The 23,934-nt window shown below is 64.3% G+C and overlaps 1 protein-coding gene across 1 annotated transcript in view; it reads left to right on the top strand.

Annotated features, from left to right (window-relative positions):
• The window catches only part of LOC116640116 (translation initiation factor IF-2-like), a 39,381-nt gene extending 17,773 nt beyond the window's left edge, over positions 1-21,608 (top strand). The window contains exons 2-4 of the mRNA XM_032416921.1: positions 7,425-7,506; positions 9,767-9,827; positions 19,904-21,608. Of these exons, the coding sequence (XP_032272812.1) occupies positions 7,425-7,506; positions 9,767-9,827; positions 19,904-20,066 (306 nt within the window). The 3' untranslated portion in view covers positions 20,067-21,608. The remainder of the gene's footprint in view (positions 1-7,424; positions 7,507-9,766; positions 9,828-19,903) is intronic.
• Positions 21,609-23,934: the final 2,326 nt, after the last annotated feature.

The raw sequence follows: 23,934 nt of genomic DNA on the forward strand, positions 1-23,934 counted from the left end.
AGGCCTGCAGGCACGTGGGAATTAGGTGAGATTTGGGGTTGGGCTGGACAAACGGTAGATGGTGGCGTCAGAACCGCTCCCACGGCAGAATCCTCACCACGAACGAAGCAGGCTGCACCTTCCAGATTGCCCCAGACTCTGGCGGGGTGACGCTGACCCAGCCTGGCCCCAGGGAAGGCTGTTTGTCAAGGTCACCTGGAACGGCTGCTGAAAAGCCCAGGGTAGCCGGTGCAGTGGCATTTCCTCTTCTTCATCTGGGACCCCACTCAACCTCGGGCCTGCGTCCCCGGGGAAGCCCACCGCCCCCCGGGTTCGCCCACAGATCCCGGGGGCGGGAAGCGGCAGCCGACAGACACCAGACACCGGGGACATGCTCGCCGCCACAGCTCGAAGGACGGGCGCGGTGGCATTTTCAGCTTTCTGCCCTGGGCGGGGAGGGAACTTGGGTTTGAGCGATGGGTCCTTCTTGCCTTCCAGCCCACCCTCCCCAGTGAAAGTAGGCCGAGGGAGCTGGCTCAGACGAGTAGGTGGTGACGTGGCCCAGGTTGATTTAGACATGCGGGGAGACCAGGGTAATGTAGGAAATGAAGGAAATTTCCCCAGGGAAAGGGGGAAGCGAAGAAAGAGGAGCTTAAGTGCCCAGATAATTATAAAGCCTGGCGTGGTGATTTATGGCGGGCAGGCCGGCTCCTCCGGTCTCCACTGCCCCTCCCGTCTCGGTCCCCCTGTGCCCCCAGAGACCCGCTGGTGGGGGAGGTCGTGAGGCCAGCGGGCACCGCCCAGCACCCAAGCTCTGCTTTGTGTCCTGGGGACAGAGCCCCTCTGTGTGCCGAGCCCTGACGTCTGCTATCTGGGGCAGCCTCGCAGGACACTGACAGGCTGCCAGCCGGGAGGCTGAGCCCCCCGCACAGATTCTTCACGGACGAGCCCCAGCCAGACCGGCCGGCCCATTAGAATGCTGATGGTCAGGCTGGAGGCCGCACCTCTCATTCTTGGTGCCGCAGAAGGGGGGGCCGGGGCCATGGCGTCCGGCAGAAGTAAGGAGGCGCATTTCTCTGGCTTGGGATCGGGGTGCGCTCTAAAACGAAATGAGGACGTGGCTCGCCATGTTGGCCAGGGCGCAAGAGAGGCCGTGGCTGGCCGCGGTGGGCCGCCTGGACACTGCGCCGTTTGGGGCCCGACTGTGGGCAGCCCCTGCTAGGGGATTTCCTCCACTATGACCACAGCTGTCCCCTCCTGCCCCCCTATAATTCCTGGGGGCTGTCCCCCAGCTGCTGACCTGAGGGTCATCGCTGGCCCCCCTCCCTGCCGCACCCAGACTGTGCCCAAGTCCTGCTAGCTCTGCTGCTGCTCAGCATGTCCGAGTCTCGCCCATCCAGGGACGTGTGACCACCACGCAAACCTCTGCCCTGACCTCCACCCTGTGGGGCTCCCGGCGGAAGTCCAGTCTCCCCTTCCTGGGGCTCGAGAAGCTCCCAGCAGCCTGCTCTGCCCCCTCCATGTTGCCATCCTCCCACTTCTCTAGACTGCAGCCCAGCATCACCTCCTCCTGGAGGCCCTCCCTGCTCCCCACCTGCCCACTGCTCAGTTCACGGCACGTGTCTGCCCTGGAAGACTGAGCATCTCCAGAAGGACCGGCTAGAATCACCAGCCTGGCCCAGGGCGGGCTCTTGGGGGAACGTTTCATGAATGAATGAAACAGAATCCCAAGGCTGAAACAGAAGAAGGGAAGGCTGTGAACCTTGCACTCAGTGCAGCAGCACGAGCCACGTCACCTGGCCACGTCACCTGGCCACGACGCTCGGAGAAACAAGGGGACAGAGCTTACTTTATTACCTCCACCAATATGTTCCCTTTTAGGACTAACCCGAGGGGCTTGTGAGTCCACCTCATCGGGGACAGCGTGGCAGGGCCCGATGGACAGGCCTGAGCCCTGAGCATCTGCGGCCCATGGACAGAGGACACCAGGTAACTCCAGGCCACGGGAAAACCACGGCTGCTGCTTTGGGGCTGGGGTTCGGTTGGGAAGACCAGCTGTGAGAGGTGCCTTGGAAGGCTCTGGGGCCTTTTCCCCTCAGCTCAGTGGGTGTGAAAGGTGGACTCTCTCGGCCCATCCGATGTCATTGGTGAGTAGTGGCACATTCTGTTAATTTAGGTCAGACATTTCCCGTTCATGAATTTCCTGCACGGCCCTGCTGCCATGTTGTGGCTCATGGGGGTCCTCCTCCTCCAGCAAGTCCTCACAAGCTCCAAAGCCCTCTTGCCTCCTGTCCCCTGGCAGTGGGCGGCCCAGCCTCTCTGTGGCACCCACCACACCCCTCTCCTCTCCCGTCGTTCATCTTCACGGGTTTGTGATGGACAGGTCTCAGGCAGCTTCCACTGAGGCCTTTTGAAAAGTGTGCTCGAGGCGATCACGCCTGACCGGAGGGCAGGGGCCTCGGTCCCTCCCCGGCTCTGCCGTTGGCCTGCTCTTTGATCTCGGCCCACTCCCTCCCCAACTCTGAGCCTCCATTTCCCCACCTCCGACATTTGGTGGGTCTCCGGAAGGTTCTGAGGGACCAGCTTGGGGCGGCTGCCTCAGGTGTGTGAAAGTGCTCCTGGGCTTTGAGCGGGGTCTCCCCTGGGAAAGGGGAAAGAGCTATGCATAAAGCCAGAAGTGCGCATCCTAATGTCTCTCCGGAGGAGAGCAATGAAGTGGCCGGCCGCTGTCCGGGGTGAGGTGTCTGGTTCAGATACTTGTGACAAAGCTATCTGATGGGATATTGCATGGCCGCTCAGTGGACATGGCCGGTGGGGGCCACGGAAGTCTGTGGCCAGCCGCCGTGGTGCGCGTGGGAGCCCCTCCTGGGAGGGGAGTCTGCTGCGGGCTGGGCTCAGCAGAGGGGGACTGTTGGCTGCCTTTTTCGCCTTTTCTCGTTTGTCCGGATCTTGCTGAATGAGGAAAAACTCCTTTAAATCACAAAACTAACCACCCAGCCAGAGTGACCCTGACCCACCCAAATCCTCATGCACGTTCTCCCCCCCAGAAGGAGAGCCGTTGACTGAGGGCCGCACCGTCATCAGGGCGCGTCTGGGCCCTTTAAAAGGAGCAGAGGAGATGTGGGGGGCAAAGGGGGCCCCTGAGAGTGGGGAGCACATTGAGGCCCCTCTGGGCCGATGGTGGGGGTGATGCTGCCACTTTGGGGCCGGGCCCACCGTGATGTCTCCATTCGCGTCCCAAGTGTTGGGAGTCTGATGTCTAGAGGTGACGTCTGTCCGTGGAGACCGGGACCCCTGTTGTCAGGCTGGCGCTGGGGCCTGTTCCTTTGCTGTTAGAGGTATGGACGTCCCTTGTGACGCCCCCCGACCTGGTAGAGCTCAAGGCGGGTGTGTGAACGGACGCACCTCTGGCCACCGGTGACTCGCTTTTCTGGCCCCGAGTTGGTAACTTGCATGGCGTCGGCCACTGTCTGGCGAGAGCGCCTACTGTGTGTGCGGGCCAAGCCGGTGGGAGTGTGTTCATTTTTGTGTTCATGATGTCAGCTTTGTCCGGTAGGTGTGAATGGCTGCTTCTTGATACAAAACTGGGGCTTAGAGAGCCCAGGGTCCTGAAGGCCACGCAACCCAGGAGATTCTCTTCAGCCTGTTGGGCTCTGCAGCCCAGGCTCCTGCCCGGGGCTGGTGGCCCTGCCACTGGATGCTGCGTCCTTGGGGATTTGAACTGGCCTGTGCCCTATCATGTCAGCTGCTCCCCAAGTCCCGGCTCCCTGAGTCCCTGCTAGGGCCGTGTTGACCCCAATGAAGCAGCCGAGCTGGGGATGCACCCCTGGCTTACGCATCTGGCACTCTGGCTGGAGGACGTGGCTGCCCACAAGCTCACGGCCTACTGCTGACGCCTCCCGACCCGTCTTGGGCACCTGAGGCCTTGGGTGTCCGACACAGCACGACCCCAGGGCCGGGCCTCGGTCCTCTGCAGGGCATTTCTGCACATAAATTGAGGGTGAGCTCTGTGCATGATTCATTAGCAACTGGCTCTTTCCAGTTTGTAGGATGTTTCTCCCACACATGACCTTGGAGAAGACCAAGTTTAATGCCGAAGAGAAGTCTAGACAAGGCAGGCTGAGCGCTCTGGGGATCCAGGCTCCCATGGCTCTGGGTCCTGAAGCTTGGCCAACATCAGGGTTCCTACTGAGGGCTCCGAGCTCCTGCCCCACGAAGTCCACTCAGGCCCCAGGCCCCGGAGACTTAGTCCCTGGTAAGATAAGAGGTAGAGGAGGAATTTCTCCAGGATAAAGGCCCAGGGTGGGTTCCTACACGTCCTCAGAGTACCCCGGGGGGCGGCGGTGGGCATGCAGTCCAGTGAGCCTCATGCGGCCTGCATGTGCAGCGGGTATCCTCTCTAACCTTGCGTGTAAATTTGAGGAGGTAGGTGTTGCTGTCCCTGTGTAACAGACTGGGAGCCTGAGGCCCCGGTGGAGGGGCTCGTCCAGAGCTGAAATGGGACCTCAGTGGCCCCTGCAGATAGGCACAGGAATGTTGCGGAGACCAGGCTACTCGTGGGCCTGGGCAAGGTGGGGATTGAGCTCTGCGACATCCTGCCGGGGCCCAGGGTTGGTTCTGACCATTGAAGCACCAGCCTCATTGTGCCAAAGCCTTCCAGAGGACAGAACTGCATGGGGGGGCACGGGGAAGCTGCCAAGATGGCCCGGGCTGACCCTGTTGTCCAAGTGACCACACCGTGGGGCACGGGCTCTGAGAGGGAACGGGGGCCCAGCACTGAGAGCAGTGGTAGGCATCATCGTGAGCCAGCCCTGCGCCTGGGACGTGGACTTTTGTCACCGGGAGCGCCCACCACGGCTCTGGGAGGCCAGGCACACATGAGATGCACATCACAGGAGGGAAGGCAGGAGAGGGCGATCTTGTGCCTGGAGCCGCACAGCAAGCAGAGGCCGTGCGTCTGGCCGGCTTCCCGTGCTTCCCCCAGCCTGCCTCGTGACCTCTGGGACTCGGGGGCCCAAGTTCATTAGTGACCCTGAGACAGGGGCCCCGGCCTCCCTTCCCACCCCCGCACCATGTGGGCTGGCCTCTTGAGGGAGGACAGCTGCAGGAGGCTCAGGCAGCCCCAACGGGGGACGACGCACTCACAGGATCTGTAAGGGCTCTGAGGGCAGGCCACGCGATGGTTGTGTGGCTCAGCACGCAGCGACTGGAACCAGGCAGAGAGTGAATGCCTCCATGCACCAGTGCCCAGTGGACACTTAACCTGGCTGTTCTGTGCCGTCACCGGGAGAGTGGGCACAAGGGTATGGGAGCAACAGAGTGTCCCGGGGGAGAGCATTCTGTCAGTGCTGCTCTGAAGTTGGAAGGGGCATCCGGGCTTCACATCACCCGCCCTGGGCAGCCGTCCTTGTGAGTTTTCAGCCACAGCCACGTGTGGCTCCTGTGTCGTACAGGGATTGGGCCAGGATCCCAGAGCCAAGCCTGCTCCCGCAGCTGGAGCTCTGCTCACCTGTCAGGACAGAGTTTCCACACCCCTGTGTCCAGAGCAGGCACGGTGTGGCCTTGTCCTGTTTTCACCTCCTCCGGCTCCCCGGAAGCCTGATCTCTGCTGACATCAACTAGTGATATTGAATAGGGGCTGTTTGTGCACAAAGGGGGCCTCGCCTGCCGGGCCTGTGGGTACCACAGGGTGCTGCCCATGGAAGCGGTCCTCTGTGAGCCCCAACCAGGCTGTGCTCTCGGTCCAGAGGGAGGAGTGGGTGCGTGCTCCATTGGCTCCCCTGTGCTGTTTTGGGGTTCTTTCCTGGGCGAGCCCCAGGGCGCTGTCTCATCAGCTCCAGGTTGGGGTATCGGAGATACCCCAGCTCGAGGGACTTCCTAACCTGCCCATCTTACAGGCGCAGGCAGATGGGCCCGGGGTCCTTAAACAGCGGTGCACGCCGGGGCTCCATCCTGCTGGGAGGAGAGGCAGGGAGGGCATCCTGGCCGGCGAGGCAAGGGCTCTGCTGCCTCAGGGCGGTCCCATCTCGGGGGTGCTCCCCTCCTATAAAACAGGGCAGTGAGGTGCTCCGGCCCAGAAGCCCATCCTGCAGCTAGGGAAACTAAGGCTAAGAGAGGCTCTAGGCCAGGAGAGATAGGGAAACAGGATTAGAACCCAGAGCTGGCTGACTCGTGGTCCTGAGTCCATGCTGCGTGCAGAGTGCACCAGGCTCACAAATTCCTGTAGGTCCCCAGCTTCAGGGGTGGTGTTGGGGTTCCACCCAACATTTTAGGGCTGGGAGTCCAAGCACAGCCTTGGGAGCCCACCAGCAGGTCCCCTCTGGCCTCTGAGGGCCTTATGAGTCCCATGATCCCCACTGTCAGGGGCCTGTGCCTGAGGGGGAGGGCTACAAGCCAATTAGTGGCAACTGGTCACTCTTGGCCCAGTGGCTCCTACTCTGGGTGGCACCTGCTCAGTGATGGGGCCTGGGGAAGGTTGCACTTCTGGGGGGACAGAGCAGCCTCATTCTCGCACTGGGGGGCCTCTGGGAGCCTCCCAGCTTGTGTGGGCATGTTCCAGAAGCTGGGGATACTCAGAAAGGGCAGGGGAGGAGGGTGTGGAAGCTGGAACCCTGCCATCCTGTCCACCCACTCACACTCAGCCTGGGGCAGAGGCAGAGTGGCTCTGGCTGAGGCCCAGCCCAGCTCCTCTCTGTGGTGAGTTGGGCCTGGGTCTGCCGTTCCGTCCTCACAGACAGGGAGCCAGCCCTGCTTTGAGGGAGCCTGGACCCCGGATGCAAGCCTGAGCTGGAGGCGGGGCAGGGGCAAGAGCCTGGCCTCCGTCCGAGTCACCCTGGGCCGAGTGCTCTCAGGGCCCCCCCCCCAGGTCCTAGTGTTCCTACTCAGTTGGTCCTGGGGTGTCCTCTGACGGGCTCATTGGGAAAAGACCAGAGTCAGGTCTACACTTCTGGGTCCCAGATAGACACATCGTTCCAAGAGCGGGGGGCACTTCCCCGTCATCCCGGGCGCTGTGCTGAGCCAGGGTGCTCCCAGGCTGCATAGGAGCTGGTCTCTGCCACAGACCTGCCAGCCCTGGGGGGATGGGCAGTACCAGAATCTGTGAGCTGATTTCAGGGGACCCCCAGCCTCCTACTAGAGCTGGGGAGACTCTGTCTCAGGCGGCATCCCCACAAGAGTGGAAGATAGCATGGCTGGGCCGCAAGGAAGCCAGTGGTTGGGGTTTGGTTTGGGGTGGGAGTCGGGCGGTCGGACAAGGCTTCCCTTGCCGTCTGTAACCTCTGGGCACTTGGGCGCCTTGCCCGCTGTGAGTGGTGGGCTGCCATCTGTGGTGGTTGTGTGGGGTAAATGAGAGGCAGGGGATGGTCACACTGAGCCCCCTCCCGTTCTCAGGGTCATGTGCCACCAGGCCTGCCCAGCTGATTCCTTGGTCACCTTGCGTCTTTCAGAACATGACTCATCCCAGAGCACCCCCAAGGAAGCGGGACCTATCGTGGCCTTCGGGAGACATTCCAGGACCGCAGAGCCCAGGTAGATGGTCTTTGCCCTGGGCCAGGGCAGGGAGGCAGCCCGGGAGGTGGGCGGCCTGGCCAGGAAGGGAACGTGAGCCCGTCTTTCAGAAGAGCCCAGCACCAGCCCCTCAGGCCCCAGCTGGCAGCCAGGCCCACCCTTCCTGAGGGATTCAGCCTGGTCCCTGGCAGGCGGCTGAGGTCCCACTCCAGGACCAGGAGTGAGGTGCAGGGCAAGGATTACCTGGCCTGCCATGGGCCTTTGCCTCTCCCTGAGTCCTCGGCCTGCCCTGCGGCCTGAGGACTCTGATTCACCTCCTCGAAGCAGATGGAATCAGGGAGGGCTGGGAGGGCTGAGTTGTTGGCACAGAGACTCTGCTGAGCGAGCTCCGAGTCACAGCCACCTACCTACATGGTGCCAAGTGATGGGCACGCCCAGCCCCCCAGCTGCAAGCCACCCTCCTGGACATGCTTCTTCAGAGCCTCAGTCTCCTCATCCAGAAGGCCGGGGCAGGAGTGGCTCCTGGTGGAGTGTTGGGGACGCACCGTGAATCCCAGAGCACGTGTGGCTTCCGTGAGAGGCCCAGGGGACCGGACACAAGTCTTTGCACACAGTGGGCCCCCAGGAAGCACAGTGCCTTATACTTCACTGAGAGCAGACAGCTCTCCAGGTTTTTGGGCCACCCTGGCACTCTTCTCGCTGCTCTCCTCGCTGGAGCTCAGCGGGGTCTAGTTCCCTACACCCGTTAATTCAGGTTTTATGTGTGCTGGTGCTAATATGCGAGATGAGACGGTAGGTCGAGGCAGAGCGGGACCTGGTGCGGCCAGGGGCCTTGTCGGCAGCGTCTCTGAGGCAGACAGGAGGGCTTCCGCCCCCCAGGAACCCAGGCCTGCTGTGGCCATGGGTTAGTTTCACGGCCCTGGGGAGACAGCCAAGTGGGGAGAGGTCTCCACCCCGACCTCCGGATCCGAGCAGCTCTGTGTGGTGGTCTGGGTCTGTTTGCACAGCCGCAGGACAGGGAGCCTACCTGCCCACGGCAGGTGCTGTGGGGGGCCTGCCAGAGGTCTGGCCTGGTTCTATTCCAGAGCCCGAGGCTCTCTGTCAGTGTCCCGGGACAGCGCCTCCATACCCAAGTCGGCCTGGGGACAGCCACTACCCTGAGGGCTCATGGGAATGGCCACGCCATGGCAGGGGACTGAGCCACAAGACCCAGATCAAACCTCCTGGGTCCCACAACTACGTGGCTTTCACTGCTGTGTGGTCTTGGGGAGGCCATGGCCTCTCCCTGGGATTCTGTTTCTCATTTGCAAAAGGGGTGTCCAGACCTCTTCCTACGCATTCCCCCCTCCAGGTACCAATAAGAGCAGAACAGGGAGCCTCTTCTGGCCAAGAAATGGGCGGGGGGCTGTCTGGCTTGGGATCAGTCCTAACCCACTACTGGGAAAGATGAAGCCTCCACACGCAGCTGCCACTGATCATTCGGGCAGAGCGGGAACTAAGGGGTTATATGTTACATGTATGTCTTGCCGTGTAAATAAATAAACGTAAACATAAAAAATACGTATGTTTATATTGATATTAAAGCTTAGAGCAACACAGACAATGCAGAAAGATAAAAATAAATAGGAAATTAGGGCAAAGGCAGAATCGAAGGTAGGCCTAAAAGAAGCCACATCACGTAGAAGTCTCTGGTTGCTGGTAATGACTTGTAAATTCAGCTCTGAGCTTCCTCGCGGCCAAAGCAAAGAGGAAAGGCTGTCCCTTGCAGGAAGTGGCACTCGGGGCATACCGTTGGCCGCGCTGACGGGACGCCCCGAAGCCCTGGGCGAGGGTGGGGGGTGGGCACTCCCTGACGCTCAGCACAGCCGTGTTCCTCTCATCCTGCTGAACCCTTCCTGCACTGAGTCATCTGATTCTCCCCAACCCTTCAAACCGCAGTGGAGAGAGGCAGCGAGGGGCCCCAGCCAAGCCGTCAGGCCTTGCTGAGTCCGATTTTGAACGTGCGTCTCTCTGGCCCCGGGGTCACGAACCTGCAGGTGTACCTGCCCCGGCCGCTGCCCCCTGGAGACGGGTGCCCCCGAGGATCGGGGAGTCATTCCCAGGGTTTGGGACACAAAGTCACACCGATGCGGCAGCATCAAGGCCCTTGCGGTGCTTGAGGTGGCCTCCCAGGCTGTCAGGGCAGGTGGGCCGGGGCTGAGGTAGACGCGGGTCGGGGCCCGCACACCTGCGTACCTGGGCTCTCCTTCCCGAGACTTACGCAGCATCTCTCTCCTTCCAGGACTCGCCTTCTTCCTGCCTCCTCGTTCTGCAGGTGACCCCTGCAACTCTGCCTCCCTCAGGTCAGTGCCGCGTTTTGAACCTTGAAAGTCAGGGCTCCCCCCTCCCCCCAGGTATCACCCTGGTCTGGGCCTGTCTGAAGTGGGACACGCACACACACGCACACGCACGGCTTGTGGAGGACTGAGGAGCCGGGCGGGCTCAGCTGGGTCTGCTCCTGCCTCAGCCCTGACCTGCCACCGGCCTCTTTCTGTGCCCGAGGGACCAAGGTCTGCCAGAAGTCAGGGGCTTGCCCAGGTCTCTTGCCCCAGGAAGCTGGACTCGGGCCCATCTTTCTGGCTCCCTTCCGCACAGAAGTTGAGTGAAGCTCCTTCTGCAAGGAGCCATCTGTCTCGGGGGTCCGTGGTGGGAGGGCTTGGGCCAGCTGCTGGGGACGGTCCGAAGTGTCTGTGGAGTGGGCAGAGCTCAGGGGCTCAGCAGGTGAGAAGGTCCTCGGCCCGCCACTCCCTAGCCCAGCCACCCTGTGGCCCTGGCGGGAGCCGGTCATGCCCAGAGCACCCCTTGCCCACACCCTGCTCCTCCCCTGAGAGCCGGCCCACAGGGCAGGCTGTAGGGCCCACTTGGCTGAGTCTGGCCTCCTGGGGAGTCCGCGGGGCCGTGTGGGCCAGACGGGCGCCACCCCCCTCCCCCGCTGTTGCCATGGCCAGGGGCAGGCCTGCCTCCCAGGTCCATGTGGAGAGGACCCCAGGCTGTTGTGTCTGGGCTCAGGAACCCTCTGCCATCTGGGGCCCGTGTGTTTACAGGTCCAGCTTGCCCGCAAGACTCTGCAGACCCTGCCCCCAGGGCTTTTGTGTCTGCGCGCAGAGCGTGCGCCAGCCGGTGCCCGTGGCGGGCGGAACGTGGGTGGGGAGGGGGGGAGGCCCCCAGAGGACGTGGGGCAGAGGGGAAGGGGGACCTGGAGGGGGATAACAGAGGAAGGGGACGAACAGAGTGCAGGCAGAGAGAAAGCAGGGCAGGGCACGGGGAGAGAGGAGACACAGAGCAGAGCGACGGGAAGCTGTGGGGAGCTGTCGCTGGGGAAACGGGGCCTGAAGGTGCAGCTGGTCCCAGATGTCCCCAGGGCCTGCTGGGCTCTGCCCAAGGCCATCTAGTCCAGGTGCTTTCCTGGGCATCCGCTGTGAAATCCCCCAGCGTCCCACTGGCAGCTGTGGTAGCCTCCGGGGTCCCCATGAAACCCACGTCCTCAGAGGTACGTTCCTCATGCAGGCTCGGTCACCAGAACGTGTACCTGGGTCCTGGGACCCCAAGCCCTGACAGACACATGCAGGGAGCCACAAGGGTGGGTCCCCAGGAACACAGGCGGAGGTCCAAGGAGGCAGGGCCAGCCCACCTGGGAGGCCAGAAGGGCTCCTGGGCCAGGGCGGCGGGACCCATGCACAGCAGCTGAGACCCAGGACATGTGGGGAATGACCTGGGTGGAGAAGCACAGGCCTGGGGGAGTGGGCTCTCTCAGGGCAGGACCCGTATTCCCCCACACTGTGCAGTAGACGGAATGCACGCAGGCCAGTGCATGCAGTCGGTGCTTATTCTATGCTCATCCTGAGCCTGAGTAGTCACCAGGATGACCATACAGCCGTCGGGGCAGGGGTGAGGACATGCTCAGGGCCAGCGGGGAGGGCCACCCCTCTTGCGTGCGCACACGCCCTCCTGCAGCCCAGGACTACCAGCAAGGTGGGGCTCATCATCTCCATTCTGTTCTGCCAGAAACGGAGGCTGGGGGCTGGGAGGAGCTCAACTCTGGCCTCACCTGCGGTCCAAGAGCCCCCGTTAGGATGCTGAGCTGGGAGGTGCCGAAGGTTTATGGGGGACAGTGACTCGGTTGGCGGGATTTGTTTTTGAACTGACTCAGTATTGTTCTCCCTGAAGTCTGCCCAGACTTGGCCCAGCATGGGGAGAAGTCTGGGCACGGGAGGCTCCCTCCGTGTCTAGTGCCTTCCCCCGCACCGAGCCCCTGGTGCCTCCCCCACACCCGGTACGGGCGGGAGCCGCGCACCTCCGCTCAGCACCCAGCGGTGGCTTGTTCCCTGAAGGGGCTTGGCCCTGCCCTGGCCCGGCACCCTGGGCTCCTGCGGACACACGGGCTGCCCTGTTCTTCAGAAGTTGGTGCTGACGGGCCTGGCACCGCAGGGCAGAACCGTGCTGAGGAACCACGTCTGCCTGCTCCAGGGCCGGCCCGTGTCTGGTGCCCACGGCCGAGGAGGCGCAGAAATTTATTCTAACGCTAAATGTCCAGATAGCCTTTGTTTACCCAGGTAGAAATTAGGGCCTTAAAAATACCTCGCATTTGATCTTCTGGTCCCAGTACAAATATTGACAAAATGCAGAATGACGGGCTTCCTTCAGTGCTTACTTCTCGGTTCTGAGCAGCGCTCTGGCTGGGGATGGTTAACCCTGAAGCGTGAGGAGAGATGTGACGAGAAAACCTTCTGGGGATGGGTTGCAAGGAGAGCCTGCCCTGTGAGCTGCATCGGACAAAGCCACTTTCGATTTGGGTCCCGTTACCGTGCCAGGCCCTGAGCTGGACGCCCCTCCCATAAGAGCCATCGCTGTTGCTGACAGCCCTGCTGGGTGGGTGCCGTGGGGGGGCAGAGGCTCGGGGAGGTCCAGGGGCCAGCCCCAGAGACCACCAAGCAACCAGCAGCAGCAGAGCAGGGGCCTGGCCCCAGCCGGCTCAGACGTAGAACCGCTTCTGGATTCCAGGGCCGTGTGGCCTCGCTGAGGGCTCAGGCTACGGACTCCTAAGAGACAGTCTCCCCGGGTTGCGGGCAGGAAGCTGGGGACAGGGCCTCCAGCCCAGGCCCTCCGTGCAGTGGTGCCCAGGGTGAGCTAGAGGGTTCTTCCCACTGGAGTGAAAGCAAGCGGCTCCCAGACCCAGTGCAGCTGGGAATGCCCGGGGCTGCTCTCCGGGCTCCCCGGTCTGGGCTCGGTGGGGTGCTTGGCCTCAGACATCTCCCTGGTTGGAGGCCTTGTTGCCCAGTTGTTACGGAGCTGGACGGCCAACAGGCCAGCTGTGGTGGGAAAGCACAGGCTCACACTCTGCTCAGCAGCCGGAGGTCCCTGCCCCAGCACGGCTGCCCCTGAGCTGCTCTTCTCCAAGAACACCATACCCACCGAGCCTGGCCGGCCTTGGAGGACTGGGAAGCCAGAACACCCCTGCTGTCACCTTGTGGAAGAGAAAGTGAGTGTCTCAGACGTGGGGCTTCCTGGGGTCGCCTAGTACAGAAGGGTCTGGTCCTCCTTAGCAGCGGCGTGACCTGGCTCGGTATATGGAGACGTCTATGGGTTTCTGTTCACCCGTGCCTAAAACACAGGGGAGGAGGAGGACGCCTGTCTTGGCTGTGTGAGTGTGGGCAAGCACCTTGGCCTCTCTGTGCTCCTTCCTCCTCTGCGGATCAGGCTGTAACGGGGGCGGACGGGGCACTCGCTGCGACGGCTCAGGTTCGTGCCTGGCATGTGGCCGGGGTGGGGTGTTGGCGTTTGCCCCGTTTCCGACGGGGCGCATGTGCCCAGCTGGTGGCGCACACGTTGGCAGCAACATTGGGCAAATGGGGATTTGAATGGGGGCTCTTGGGAGAGGTCCTCTGTGTCCTCCGTGAAGACAGCACCTTGTTCACGCTCGGCAAGTTGTCAGGACAACTGTGGTCGCACAAGCAACGGGGACCATGGCCCCTGCCCTCCACACCGCCGCCATGGCAGCACCCACCCTGTAGGAGAGGCATGGGGCTTCCCTCCCAATCCCACTCCCCTGGTTCTTGACCCAGGCCCGGCCCCTGGCTCTGGATCAGCCTGTCCCCATCAGAGCACAGGGCCCGGGCTCTGCCCCGCTGCGTCAGCCGCGTCTCCCCGTCCCAGTGCCCTTTGAGGGCCCCCCGCCGGCCTCAGTCGGAGCCATGGCACGGCGACCCCCTGGGCCTCGGTCTGCTGGTCTTAGGTTTTCACTCTGCGCCGACAGGGAGGGGGGCCTGGGGTTGGCCCCGTGGCCCCCAGAGTAGTCCTGCTTGTCTCTGCCATACGTTTGGGGTTCTGCGTGAGACCTGGTAAAGATAGGGAGACCCCACGGGCAGGGCAGAGTCAGAAAGATGAGAGCTCTTGGGGTGTACCCGCTGCCTAGTAGGCTCTGCTCCACAGAGGCTCTCGGTCCAGCAGGCGTCTGCCGGGGCAGCTCCGTGTGCCCCCAGAGGGCCACAAACAAGGGGGTGGGCTGTCACCAGACAGACGCAGCTCAGGAGCCTCGGGGTGTGAGCTGTGGCCGGCTTGGGGCCCCCATGAGGCAGGTGCTGCAGGAGCTCGGTGGGGGGGACGCGGCCAGGCATCCACGGAGCTGGTCTTGCTGGTGTCGCCCTGGCGCTGCCCTGTCATGGCCTGTCCCTGTACCCGCCGGCAGTGGGCAGGGTGAAGCTGCCAGCCTGGACCCCGGGTGGGGTGGGCCGGGATGTCCCTGGAATGCAGGGCAGCCCTCGGGCCATCTGGTCAGAGGCCGCCCCACGCCGGGCAAGCAAAGAGCAGCCTTTGAGGGTCTGGGGCAGAGGAAGATTTTCATCCAGAAGGAGCCCGGGCCTGGGAGGCCAGGAGCCTATATGTTCACCCCTGCCTCTCCATGTCACCTCCTCGAGCTGGGCCGCCCCCTCTGTAAGGTGGGAGGGCATCCGTGCCACTGCCCTGGGCAAGGGCTCGTCCCCAGGACCACCCAGAGCCCCTCGAAGGGGTGAGGGCGCCTCTGGCAGCTCAGGGTGGCCGGGGGCCCGGGCAGGAGGAAGAAGGTTCCAGAGAGGGCACCGCCTGCCCCCCTCTCTCTGGCCAGGCCCTCCTGGGCCTCCACACAGGACAGGCGGCCACGCTTCCAGAGTGGACATTCCTCCTTCCTGCCCCCGGCGGCCGGCTGCCTTTGTCTTCCTGGGGCTGCACAAAATGGCCGCTGCAGCCCTCCGCCATTTTGTGTATGAGGCAGGCAGGCGAGCGGGTGGCCCGGCAGGGGAGGAGGGAGGGAGACCACTGCCCGCCCGCCTGCCCCGAGTGGCCTGGACGGAGCCCAGCACCAGCCCCCGCCCCAGCCCGGCCTTGGCCGCGGCTGCCCTGGGCTTGGCACCAGCGCACGTCTTGGCAAGGCCGTCCAGGAACCCCGGCCCTTCACCCAGCCGGCCGGCCCCCTCGCCGCCCCCCAGACTTCCCTGACGAGCAGACGGAGATGCTGCGAAGCAGAGCCCAGAAGAGCTATAATTAAAGCCATGCTCCTGGAGGGAGTCCTTGGCAGCCACGGGGCCGGCATGGACGGTTCTAGAAATGACGCTCGCCCGAGTGGGTGGGGGTGGGCTCCCCAGACTCGCCATGACAGGGCCGGGTCTTTTCTAGGCCACGCTGGGGAGAGGAGCAGCACGCTCAGCTCTCCACTCACCACCCCACACCCTCACCTGCCTGGGGAGCCTCTGGGCTCCCTGGCTGGGCCCTGGGCTGGGCCCTGGGCTCCTGGTGGTCGGTCAGGTTTCCGGTCTGGACGCAGGTCCTGGCTGTCCTCAGGAAGCTGGGACAGGGGGCTTCCTGGAGGAGGTGAGGTCTGTGCCAAAAGACTAGGGTGCCGCTCTGCAGCCGGGCTTCCCATGGCGCCTGAGCCAGCTGAGATTCTTCATCACACAAAGCTGGGCTGAGCCCGATCCGGCCCAGCCCAGGCCCTACACGGTCCTGTCTTCTGTGGGACCCACATCCCCTAGATCTTGGCTACCCTGAAGAGCATCTTTCCGGAGCTGGGAGCAACCGGGCATCGGGGGCCTCCTTCTGTGCCTCTTGCTCTGTGCTCAGCGTTAACAAGCCCACGGCTCGGACAGTGCCCAGCGGAGCAGGGGTAGCACATTATGGGGGGACACGGTCACGCAAGAAGCAGGCTGCTCGGCATCCGGGGATTCTCGGCCGTGGGGCCTGGGGAGCCACACGGAGGAGACGCCAATGTCTCTGGAGCCAGCGCCGGGCCGTTCGCTGTGGGCCACCGTGCCACACCGGCCTTGGCAGGTGGACGGGAGCAGCCAGCCTGCCGGGCATCAGCGCCTGCCCGCAGTGTCCAGCCATGAGGTCCTCAAAGGGCAGCGTACCTCCTAGAGGAACTGCATGGAAATGTCCTTGTACAGAAGCGGGGCGTGGCATTTGAGGCGAGTGCATTTTAAAGGGGCTGACGCTGTTTCTCAGGCAGCGTGGAGTAATGCCAGGCCGACCTGGGGGCCCGGCCCGACCTGTGTTCTCTGCATGGCTGAGGGTCAGTCCCGCACTGTCAAGGGACAGACACCCAGATATAGCGCGTGTGTGGCAGGGTAGGGCCTCGGGAGCTGCATGAGGCCTTCCCCAGACACCTGTGGCCCAGCCAAGCCCTTCAGGCTGGGAGGGTTGCTGGACGCTGCCCCAAGGCCCTTCCCAGAAGCTCTCTCCTTGCGGTTCCCAGAGAGAACATTCCGTCACCATGAAATGAGGTTTACTCATGCCCTGGCTTCCTCTGGGGAAAGCCTGTGGGACAGGATGGTGGCCACGCGCCAGGCCAGACCCAGTACCTCTTGGGGGAACACAGAGCCCCACAGCAGAATGACTGTCTCGGAGGGGACTGTCCCAGCTGGGGCTGCCGCGGGGTGGGCTTTCGTGCTGGGCATTTTTAATGATAGGTGTGCATCCGGTCCCCTCCCTTACTCCTGCTCCTCACCTTGTGACCCGGACCGTAGCTTGAACGGAGAACCTTTCAGACAAATGTGCGCCTTTGAGGTTAACACTGTTGCCCAAAGACTAACACCGCCTGGAGACACCCACAGGATCAGAGAGGGCTCTGCGTCCTTGCTTCTGCCTTTGGAGTCCAAGCAAACCCTGGAGTGGTGAAGACCCGCTCTCCCCACTGACACCCTCTCTCCGGGCACAGAGGCCCCTTGACCCTCTTCCGGAAGGCCCTGGCATCCTTGTCCCACTAGCCAGAGCGGGCAGCTGAGGCCAGAGGTGCTGACTTGCCCAAGGCTCATCACTGCCTGGAGCCAGAGCGGGGCTCAGAACCATGACCTGGTGGACCTCAGAGCCAGCTGGCCCCTCCTCCCCGTGCCAGTGGCCCCTGTGGATGCAGTGTGTCTGCAGAGCCGGCCAGCCCCCCTTGCCCAGCGCCTGCCCCCTGGCTTCCCAAGGGCTGCCAAGTGTTACTTTTGTGGGCCTCCAAACTCCCACGTCCGTGGCGTTGACCGTCCAGCCTCCGCTGAGTGCCGGCTGCCTGCACCATGTCCGCCTGCAGGTCTCTGGGCACAGGAAGGCAGGGAGCTGGAGCAGGACGCAGGCTTCCGAGGTGCCCATCCTGGGGGGCGGGGGCTGCTGGACAGGGAGGGTGCGAACAAGAGAACGCTCCGGCGCCCAGAGACGGAAGGAGGGCTGGGGTCTGTGCAGACCCATGGGGCTGGGGCGGGGGTTCCTGTCTGGAGGTGCCTCTTCCCCACCTGCGAGGCTTGTGCCGCCCAGAGGGACGCGGGGCTGTGGAAAGAGCCTAGCGTCAGGGAAATTTGGATTCCAGACCCGGTTTTGCCGCTCCGTCTCCAGGGTGTGCTCTTGGGGGCGGTGAGGCCCCTGGGCCGTGCACTCCCTGGGCTGCCGGAGCCTGAGGCAAAAGGAGAAGTCAGTAAGCCGGGTCCGTTCTGTCTGCAGGGTGGATGTTTGTATATCATGGACGTTTTTACATTCATTTTTAAGAATTTTGCTTTAAAATATTTGCCTTGAATGCTGAGTTTGGCGTCCCAGAAGTGGTGTGGCCGAGGTGCGGGTCTGGCCGGCTTCCCCAATTCCCGGCCATGGTGGGCACACGGCCCCCTGCCCCGGCCCAGGTCGATCAGACTGCCATCTCCTTAACTCGATGGGCCATGTTTGCAGGGAGACCCACCCCCACCCGGGCCCCCGGATGCCACCCCCGCGTCTTTTTCCCAGACTCCATTGTTGGCACGGCTTGCCGAGCAGAAACACTGGCCGCTTTATGGGGAGAAACCTAATCGGGGCGGCGCGGGGGGGCGGGTGGCCATGGGGGGGTTCCCGGCTCTCGGTGGCCCCGAGCCAAGCCCGAGGTGACTGCGGGGTGACACTGTCTGTCTGCCTCACTCGCTCCAGACATCCGCCCAGCCCTGAAAGGGCCACCTGCCCACGAAGGCCTCCCACACACCTGTCCCTGGCTGGCCTGGCTCCTCCCACCCGGCCCTGCCCAACACCCTGCCCACAGGCAGACGCCGCGGGACCGGGTGGGCTGGTGCTGGCAGCTGGCGGCTGGTGGGGTGACCGCTGATTGCTCACTGCCCAGCAGCCCTGCTCGGGGAGCCCCTTTCATGGTGCGTTGCCGGCCCCCCGCTGCCAGGCCTCATCCGGGCCGACTGGGAAGGGTCCCTCTGGTCTGTCTCAGGAGTCTGGCCGTCCCCCCAGGCCGAGGCCCATGGTGACCCCTGGGACTGTGGGGCAGGGAGGCCCAGCAGATCTTGGGAGAGAAGAATGCCATCACGGCTGCCGGGCACCTCTCCCCCCCTGCCCCGCCACCTGCCACAGGGCTGGCTCTTCCAGACAGGAGGCCTGGGGCCCCCGAGAGGACAGCTGGCCCCAGAGCTGGGGCAGAGCTGGGATTCCCCTGGGGGGCCTCTCTCGGCTTCCGGAGAGGCCCACACGGACAGGAGACAGGGCCCTCGTGGGCACGCAGCTAGAACAGCTGGGGGCGGGCGCCCCAGCAGAGGACAAACAAAGACAGATGGGCCGGGGAGGGTCAGAGGCGGCCTGCACTGGGCATTTTTCTGCTCCGGGAGGCTGGCGTAGGGGAACCGGGGCTGGGCAGGGACTGGGTGGGAAGAAGCAGAGGTACGGGCCTGGGGGATCTGGCTCTGAGGGCAGCCTCTCGGGCTCAGCTTCCGTGCCCTCCAGGTGGTCGGCGGTCTGACCGTGTGCTTGTCTCATATCTGTGTCCTTTCCTTGGAGGACATGTGTGGCTGGCTCCCCTCCCTCATGCCAGTCCTGCCCGGTCATCCGGCTGGAATGGGCCAGAGCCAGGTGGGATGGTGAGCCGTCAAGCAAGCCCTGGCTGAGGCCTCAGGGCGGGTCTCGGGAGCCCCTTCCTCAGGATTTCTGCTCTCGGGAGGATCTCAGGCCTCGCCTGCCACAGGGCAGGAGCCTCAGCCTGGCCAGAGCCTCCTCTGTAAAGCGGGGACCTCAGCTCCTCCCTCTTGGGTCCCACCGACTTCAGGCCCCAGGGCATCTGTGCGAGCCTGGCATGGCGCTCGCCGCCCAGCCCAGGAATGTCAGTAGCCCTGACCATTCAGAGATAAGGCCTGGGTCTCAGTGGTCTTTGAGCCAGAATTGTCCAGCTCAGGGTGGCCACGGAGGCCCCTCTCCGGGCCCTTGCAGGGAGTGTGTCCCTGGCGAGAGGCTGCTCAGGGATGCGGATGCGCGGGCTGGCAGGGGGCGTCCGGGGAGGAGGCCCGGAGCAGTGGTCCGAGCTCTGGCGTGGCTGCCTCTCTCCCAAACCTGATGCCTGTTACTCTTTTCCTGAATCCTGAACAGGTCAAGAAGCTTCTGTCCGTGGTGGGCCTTCCTCACAGCACGTGCGTGTTAGGGCAGGGCTCTGGGCCCGGGTGGGCTTCACCCCGCAGGGCCCCCCCTCCGCCCGACCCGCGCTGGCCGGCCCAGCCTGAGCCCGTGGGAGCTCTCGCCCTGTCATCCCACAGGACACAGGCCTGCCGCCCCAGCCTCCGTGTGGGTGCGCACCCGGGTGCCTCGCAGGATGGCCTCCGGCACCCCTGCTCCCCCTCCTGCTGTCCTCGCTCGAGGAGGGACGTGGTCAGAGCTGTGTCCCTCCCGTGCACCTGCAGGTCCTGCCATCAGGCGTGGGGGCCCTTAGATGGGGATCTAGTGGTCCCGCCGCCACACCTTTGCCCAGGGAGTACCCGCCCCCCCGCAGCCGCACCGCTCCTCTTCCTGCGGCTCTGCAGCGTACTCCCTCCGCTGAGGCCCACGGCGCCCGTGCTGCGCTCGTGACCCCGTCACCTTTCACGGTTCTCTCTGGCCTCCCCCGTGCCCGGACGTGGCCTGAAGGAGCCGTGGTCTGTTGCAGGGAGTCTGGATGGAAGAGGAGCGCTCAGCCCAGTCCCGCTCGACACCGCAAGGACTCGCCTGTCCCTGGGACTCTTCGCCCGGTGCACCTGCTGCCCTTGGGCTCACCTTGCCTCGAGGGCCCTTTGGGGCCAGCAGTCCTGGAGGCAGCCCCTTCTCTCTGACCAGCGGGGAACCAGCCCTCGAGTGCAGCCCTAACGCACCCAGGCCACCTGTCATCGCCCCGAGATGCCGCAAGGTGGGTCCAGCCTGAGCAGGAACAAAGGCCAAATGGAGGAAACCAAGTCATGTGGGCTTCTTCCAGGCCGGGCTGGAGGCCGCGGGAGGGGGTGCTTGTGGGGACAGCCAGGGTGGACCAGGATGTGTGTCTCCCTTTGTCGCCCCGCCCCTGGGGTCCCAGCACATGGGCTGGCGCGGTGTGCAGTCTGCCTCCCGGCTGGGGCTGGAACCGGAACCCTCCTGGAGTTAGCCCTGCAGGCTCAGGAGCTGAAGCCCGGGCCTAGGGGACGGCAGGGGGTGTCGGAGTCTGCCTAGTCCCACACACGTGGATTCCAGCTCCGGCTAAGGGCGGCCTGGTGCTACCCAGACGCCCCGAGGGGCAGCTCCCGCACTGACCCCACGTCTCCGTGAGGACGTCCAGGCCCGCAAGGGCGTAAGATGTGCCCAGGGACACAAGCGAGGAGACCAGCCTGGTTTTGCAGCCAGGTCCGCCTGCTGGGCTCCCCTGCCTCGTGTCGCCCTTGGCCTGCAGGGGGCCAGCAGTCACCATCAGGGGTTCCCTACAGCCTGAGGGCATTGGGGTCTCAGCGGCTAAGTCTAAAGCCCGGGGGCCGTGCTTAGGTCCCCTCCCCCAGAGTCCTCTGAGACATTCAGGGGGGGCCCTGGGCTGGGAGCCAGGTCCTTAGCCTCTTTTCTCCCCAGCAACAGGAGGCTCATGGCAGCCAGTCACCCCACAGGGTCGGGTGGCCTCCAGGACGCCCAGGCCCCGTCCAAGGAGTGGGAGCTGCCCCTGCATATGGGGCTGCGCGTGAGACCTCCCTCTGCAGGCCAGGGCAAGGCCAAGCCCAGCAGAGCCCAAGAGCAAACCCCCCCAGCCTGTCAGGGGGCCAGGGACCCCCCCCCCAGCCCACTAATCTCAGCCTGTTTGCTCACTGCGGAGCGGGGTCAGTGCGCTTAGCTTCACGAGGAATGTGAGGACCGCACAGCCCAGCCCAGCCTGAGGCCTGCCCAGAGGAGGCGGCCTGCCTGCGGGAGGGGAGGGTGTAGAAGGCGGTCTGGGGGTTGGAGAGCTCAGAGCGCTCGTGCCATTCCCCAAGCGGAAAGCAGAATGTTCTAACCTCCGCCCTGCCACCTGTCGGCTGTGTGACCCCGCGAAGGTGATGTTACCTCTCCGTGCCCCGCTGTGCTCACGTCTAAGATGGGTTGACAGTAGCACTCGCCTCAGGGGCCCCCAGGAAGGCGGTGGCCGTGGTGACGCTGATCCAGGCTGACTGTGCCCTCGGGCACGGAGTGCAGAGCCCTCCAGGGCCTCCAGCTCTGCCCCAGCTGCCCTCCCCAGGGGAGCCAGCTTCCTTGTCTGAAAGGAAGAACAGCATCCTGGGGCCTCTCCCGAGGTGGGACGGCAAGACCAGACTGACCAGAGCCCATGGGGAGGGCGTCCCCGCCTGTCCAGTGGGCGGAGGGAGCAGGTGTCTTGGGGCAGCGGAGAGGGGGAGGGTGGGCGGCCGGGGGGTCACTTACAGACCTGTGTGACATGCGTTCCAACAAATGATGGCCTTCCTTCCAGTGTCACCAGTGCAGATGTCCCTTGGGAACATTATGGCCACTCCTGTCCCCTCCCTCCCTCCGTCTCTTTCCCCTCTCTCTCTTTCCCTCGGGTTGGTGGGTTTCTCCCGTGTGCCCCCTCTGCGTGGCTGCTCTGGGGCGTCTATAGTCCCAGGGGCCCTGCCCATAGCACCCGGCCGGCCCGTCCCCCCGCCCCCGGCCCCCATTCCCCGCAGCGCCCCGGCCCGCCTCCAGGAGGCGCCTCTGGAAGCCACGGAGTCCGTCCCTGCACCACGACTGACGGCCCTTTGGGGTGAGGTAGTAGGTTGTATAGTTTGGGGCTCTGCCCTGCTATGGGTAACTATACAATCTACTGTCTTTCCTGAAGTGGCTGTAATATCGCCGATGGACAGCGTCCAGGACCCTGGCTGGGGAGGGGACAGGGGCAGGCTGGGGACGGGCAGCAGCCCTGCTGGGGTGGGGTGGAGGCTGCCAGGCAGTAGGTCTGCAGGCCTACCTTCCACTTGCTGTGTGATCTTGGGCAGGTGCTTTGACCTCTCTGGGCTTCATTTTCCTCATCTGTGAAATGGGGACAAATGAGGATTGGAGACGATACTGTGTGAAGCGTCCAGAGCAGGGGACGGCTCGCAGTGGACCCTTCTGTCCCCCTGCACTGCACGGAGAGCCGGGGGCCGGTGGGGCAGTTTTTGCCGCCTGCCTCCCCTCCCCGCCCTCCCGCCCCCTGCGTCTGGACTGTGTCCGCAGCTCCATCCCTGTGGCCGGCAGTGGGCACCAGGGGGGAGTGGCCGTGGGCCCAGAGGACGAGGCTGGGGTGGCAGGACAGGCCCCCAGGGAGACCCCCGGGGAACCTCAGCACGCCCCCCGGCGTCCTCACCGGCCCGCGCAGCTCAGCATCAGGCCTCTGGTCAGTGACGGCCCCTCCGCTGGAGAGGGGACTGAGGCTGCCCCACCCTCGCCGCTCACCATTCCCGGCGGGAAGTGAGGGGGGCTTGTGTGGTGCTCTGCGGCCCCTCGGGGACACGAGCTCCCCCCACCCACGACGTGCAGGTGGACGGGCTGGGCTGCACCGTTTGTGCCGCCTGCATTGTCCCTCCTGCCCCGCGCCTGCCCGGCCTTCCAGCTTGGCTCCCGTGGCCACCGACCGCCAGGCAGGGGCCGGGCCTGGGCGTGGGGCAGTGGCGGGACAGCGGACCCTCCCGCACCCCCGGGCACCGGCGGGGTGAGGTAGTAGGTTGTGTGGTTTCAGGGCAGTGATGTTGCCCCCTCGGAAGATAACTATACAACCTACTGCCTTCCCTGAGGAGCCCAGCGACACGTCCCCACGGGAGGGCCGCCCCACGCCCAGCAGGCGACTCCGGGGGCCCTGAGCCACGGGCCGGGGTGGGGGAGGCCACGGCGCGCACACCTCGACTTCAATAAAAGCTGTTCTGACGTGTACCTGGAGTCTTGCCCTGTTATTCCAAAAGCCCTGGGACCAGGTGATGGAGGGTGTGCACACGTGGATGGTGGTGTTGGGGCGCATCTGCCGTGGCGGAGTGTGGGGCACGGCTGGGGAGCCGTGTCCGGGCTCTGGGGGTCACTTGCCCAGGCGCAGAGGCCCATGGGCCCTTCCCGTGGGTGCAGTCCTGGACCCCAGGCCCCAGACGTGTCATCAGCCCCCATCCTGTGGAGACACCTCCATAGAGCTCCTTGCAGGTGGTGTGGACCCCAGTCGGCAGCTCCAGGCACAGGCCGGGGCCTCCACGGCCACCTCACCACCAGGTGCTCAGTCTGAGCCCAGACGTTCCCATCTCCTGTGCCCGGGCCCCTCAGGATGGTTTGAGGGGTAGCCCTCATTTCTGGTGTCCATCCATGGGCCACCTGCCTTCCTAAGGGTTCACTCACGTTTCTCCCAGAGGCCTCGAGCCTCACGTCGACGGCCGCCGCATCCCTGTGCCCACAGTCGCAGGGTCTGGGAAGCAGAAGGGGCCCGTCTGTGCCTGATGGAGCACTGAGCGCTCCCCTCGGGGAGGCAGGCGCTGGCCTGGCTGAGTCCACGCCCTGCCCTTGTGCCGTGGTGCCTGGTGCAGACCCGAGGAGGGACCATCTTCCCCGGCTGGAGCCAGCCCCCCGAGTCTGCCCACGGCCCCCCATGAGAGGCAGCTCCAGGCTGGCTCCTGCCGACAGCACAGGGCACGCCCAACTGGACCCCAGCACAGTCCTCCAGTGCGCCAGCCCGACAGAACGGACAAAACGTGGACGGTCCTC

The sequence above is a fragment of the Phoca vitulina genome, unplaced genomic scaffold, assembly GCF_004348235.1.
Source record: "Phoca vitulina isolate PV1807 unplaced genomic scaffold, GSC_HSeal_1.0 scaffold19, whole genome shotgun sequence".
Taxonomy (NCBI): domain Eukaryota; kingdom Metazoa; phylum Chordata; class Mammalia; order Carnivora; family Phocidae; genus Phoca; species Phoca vitulina.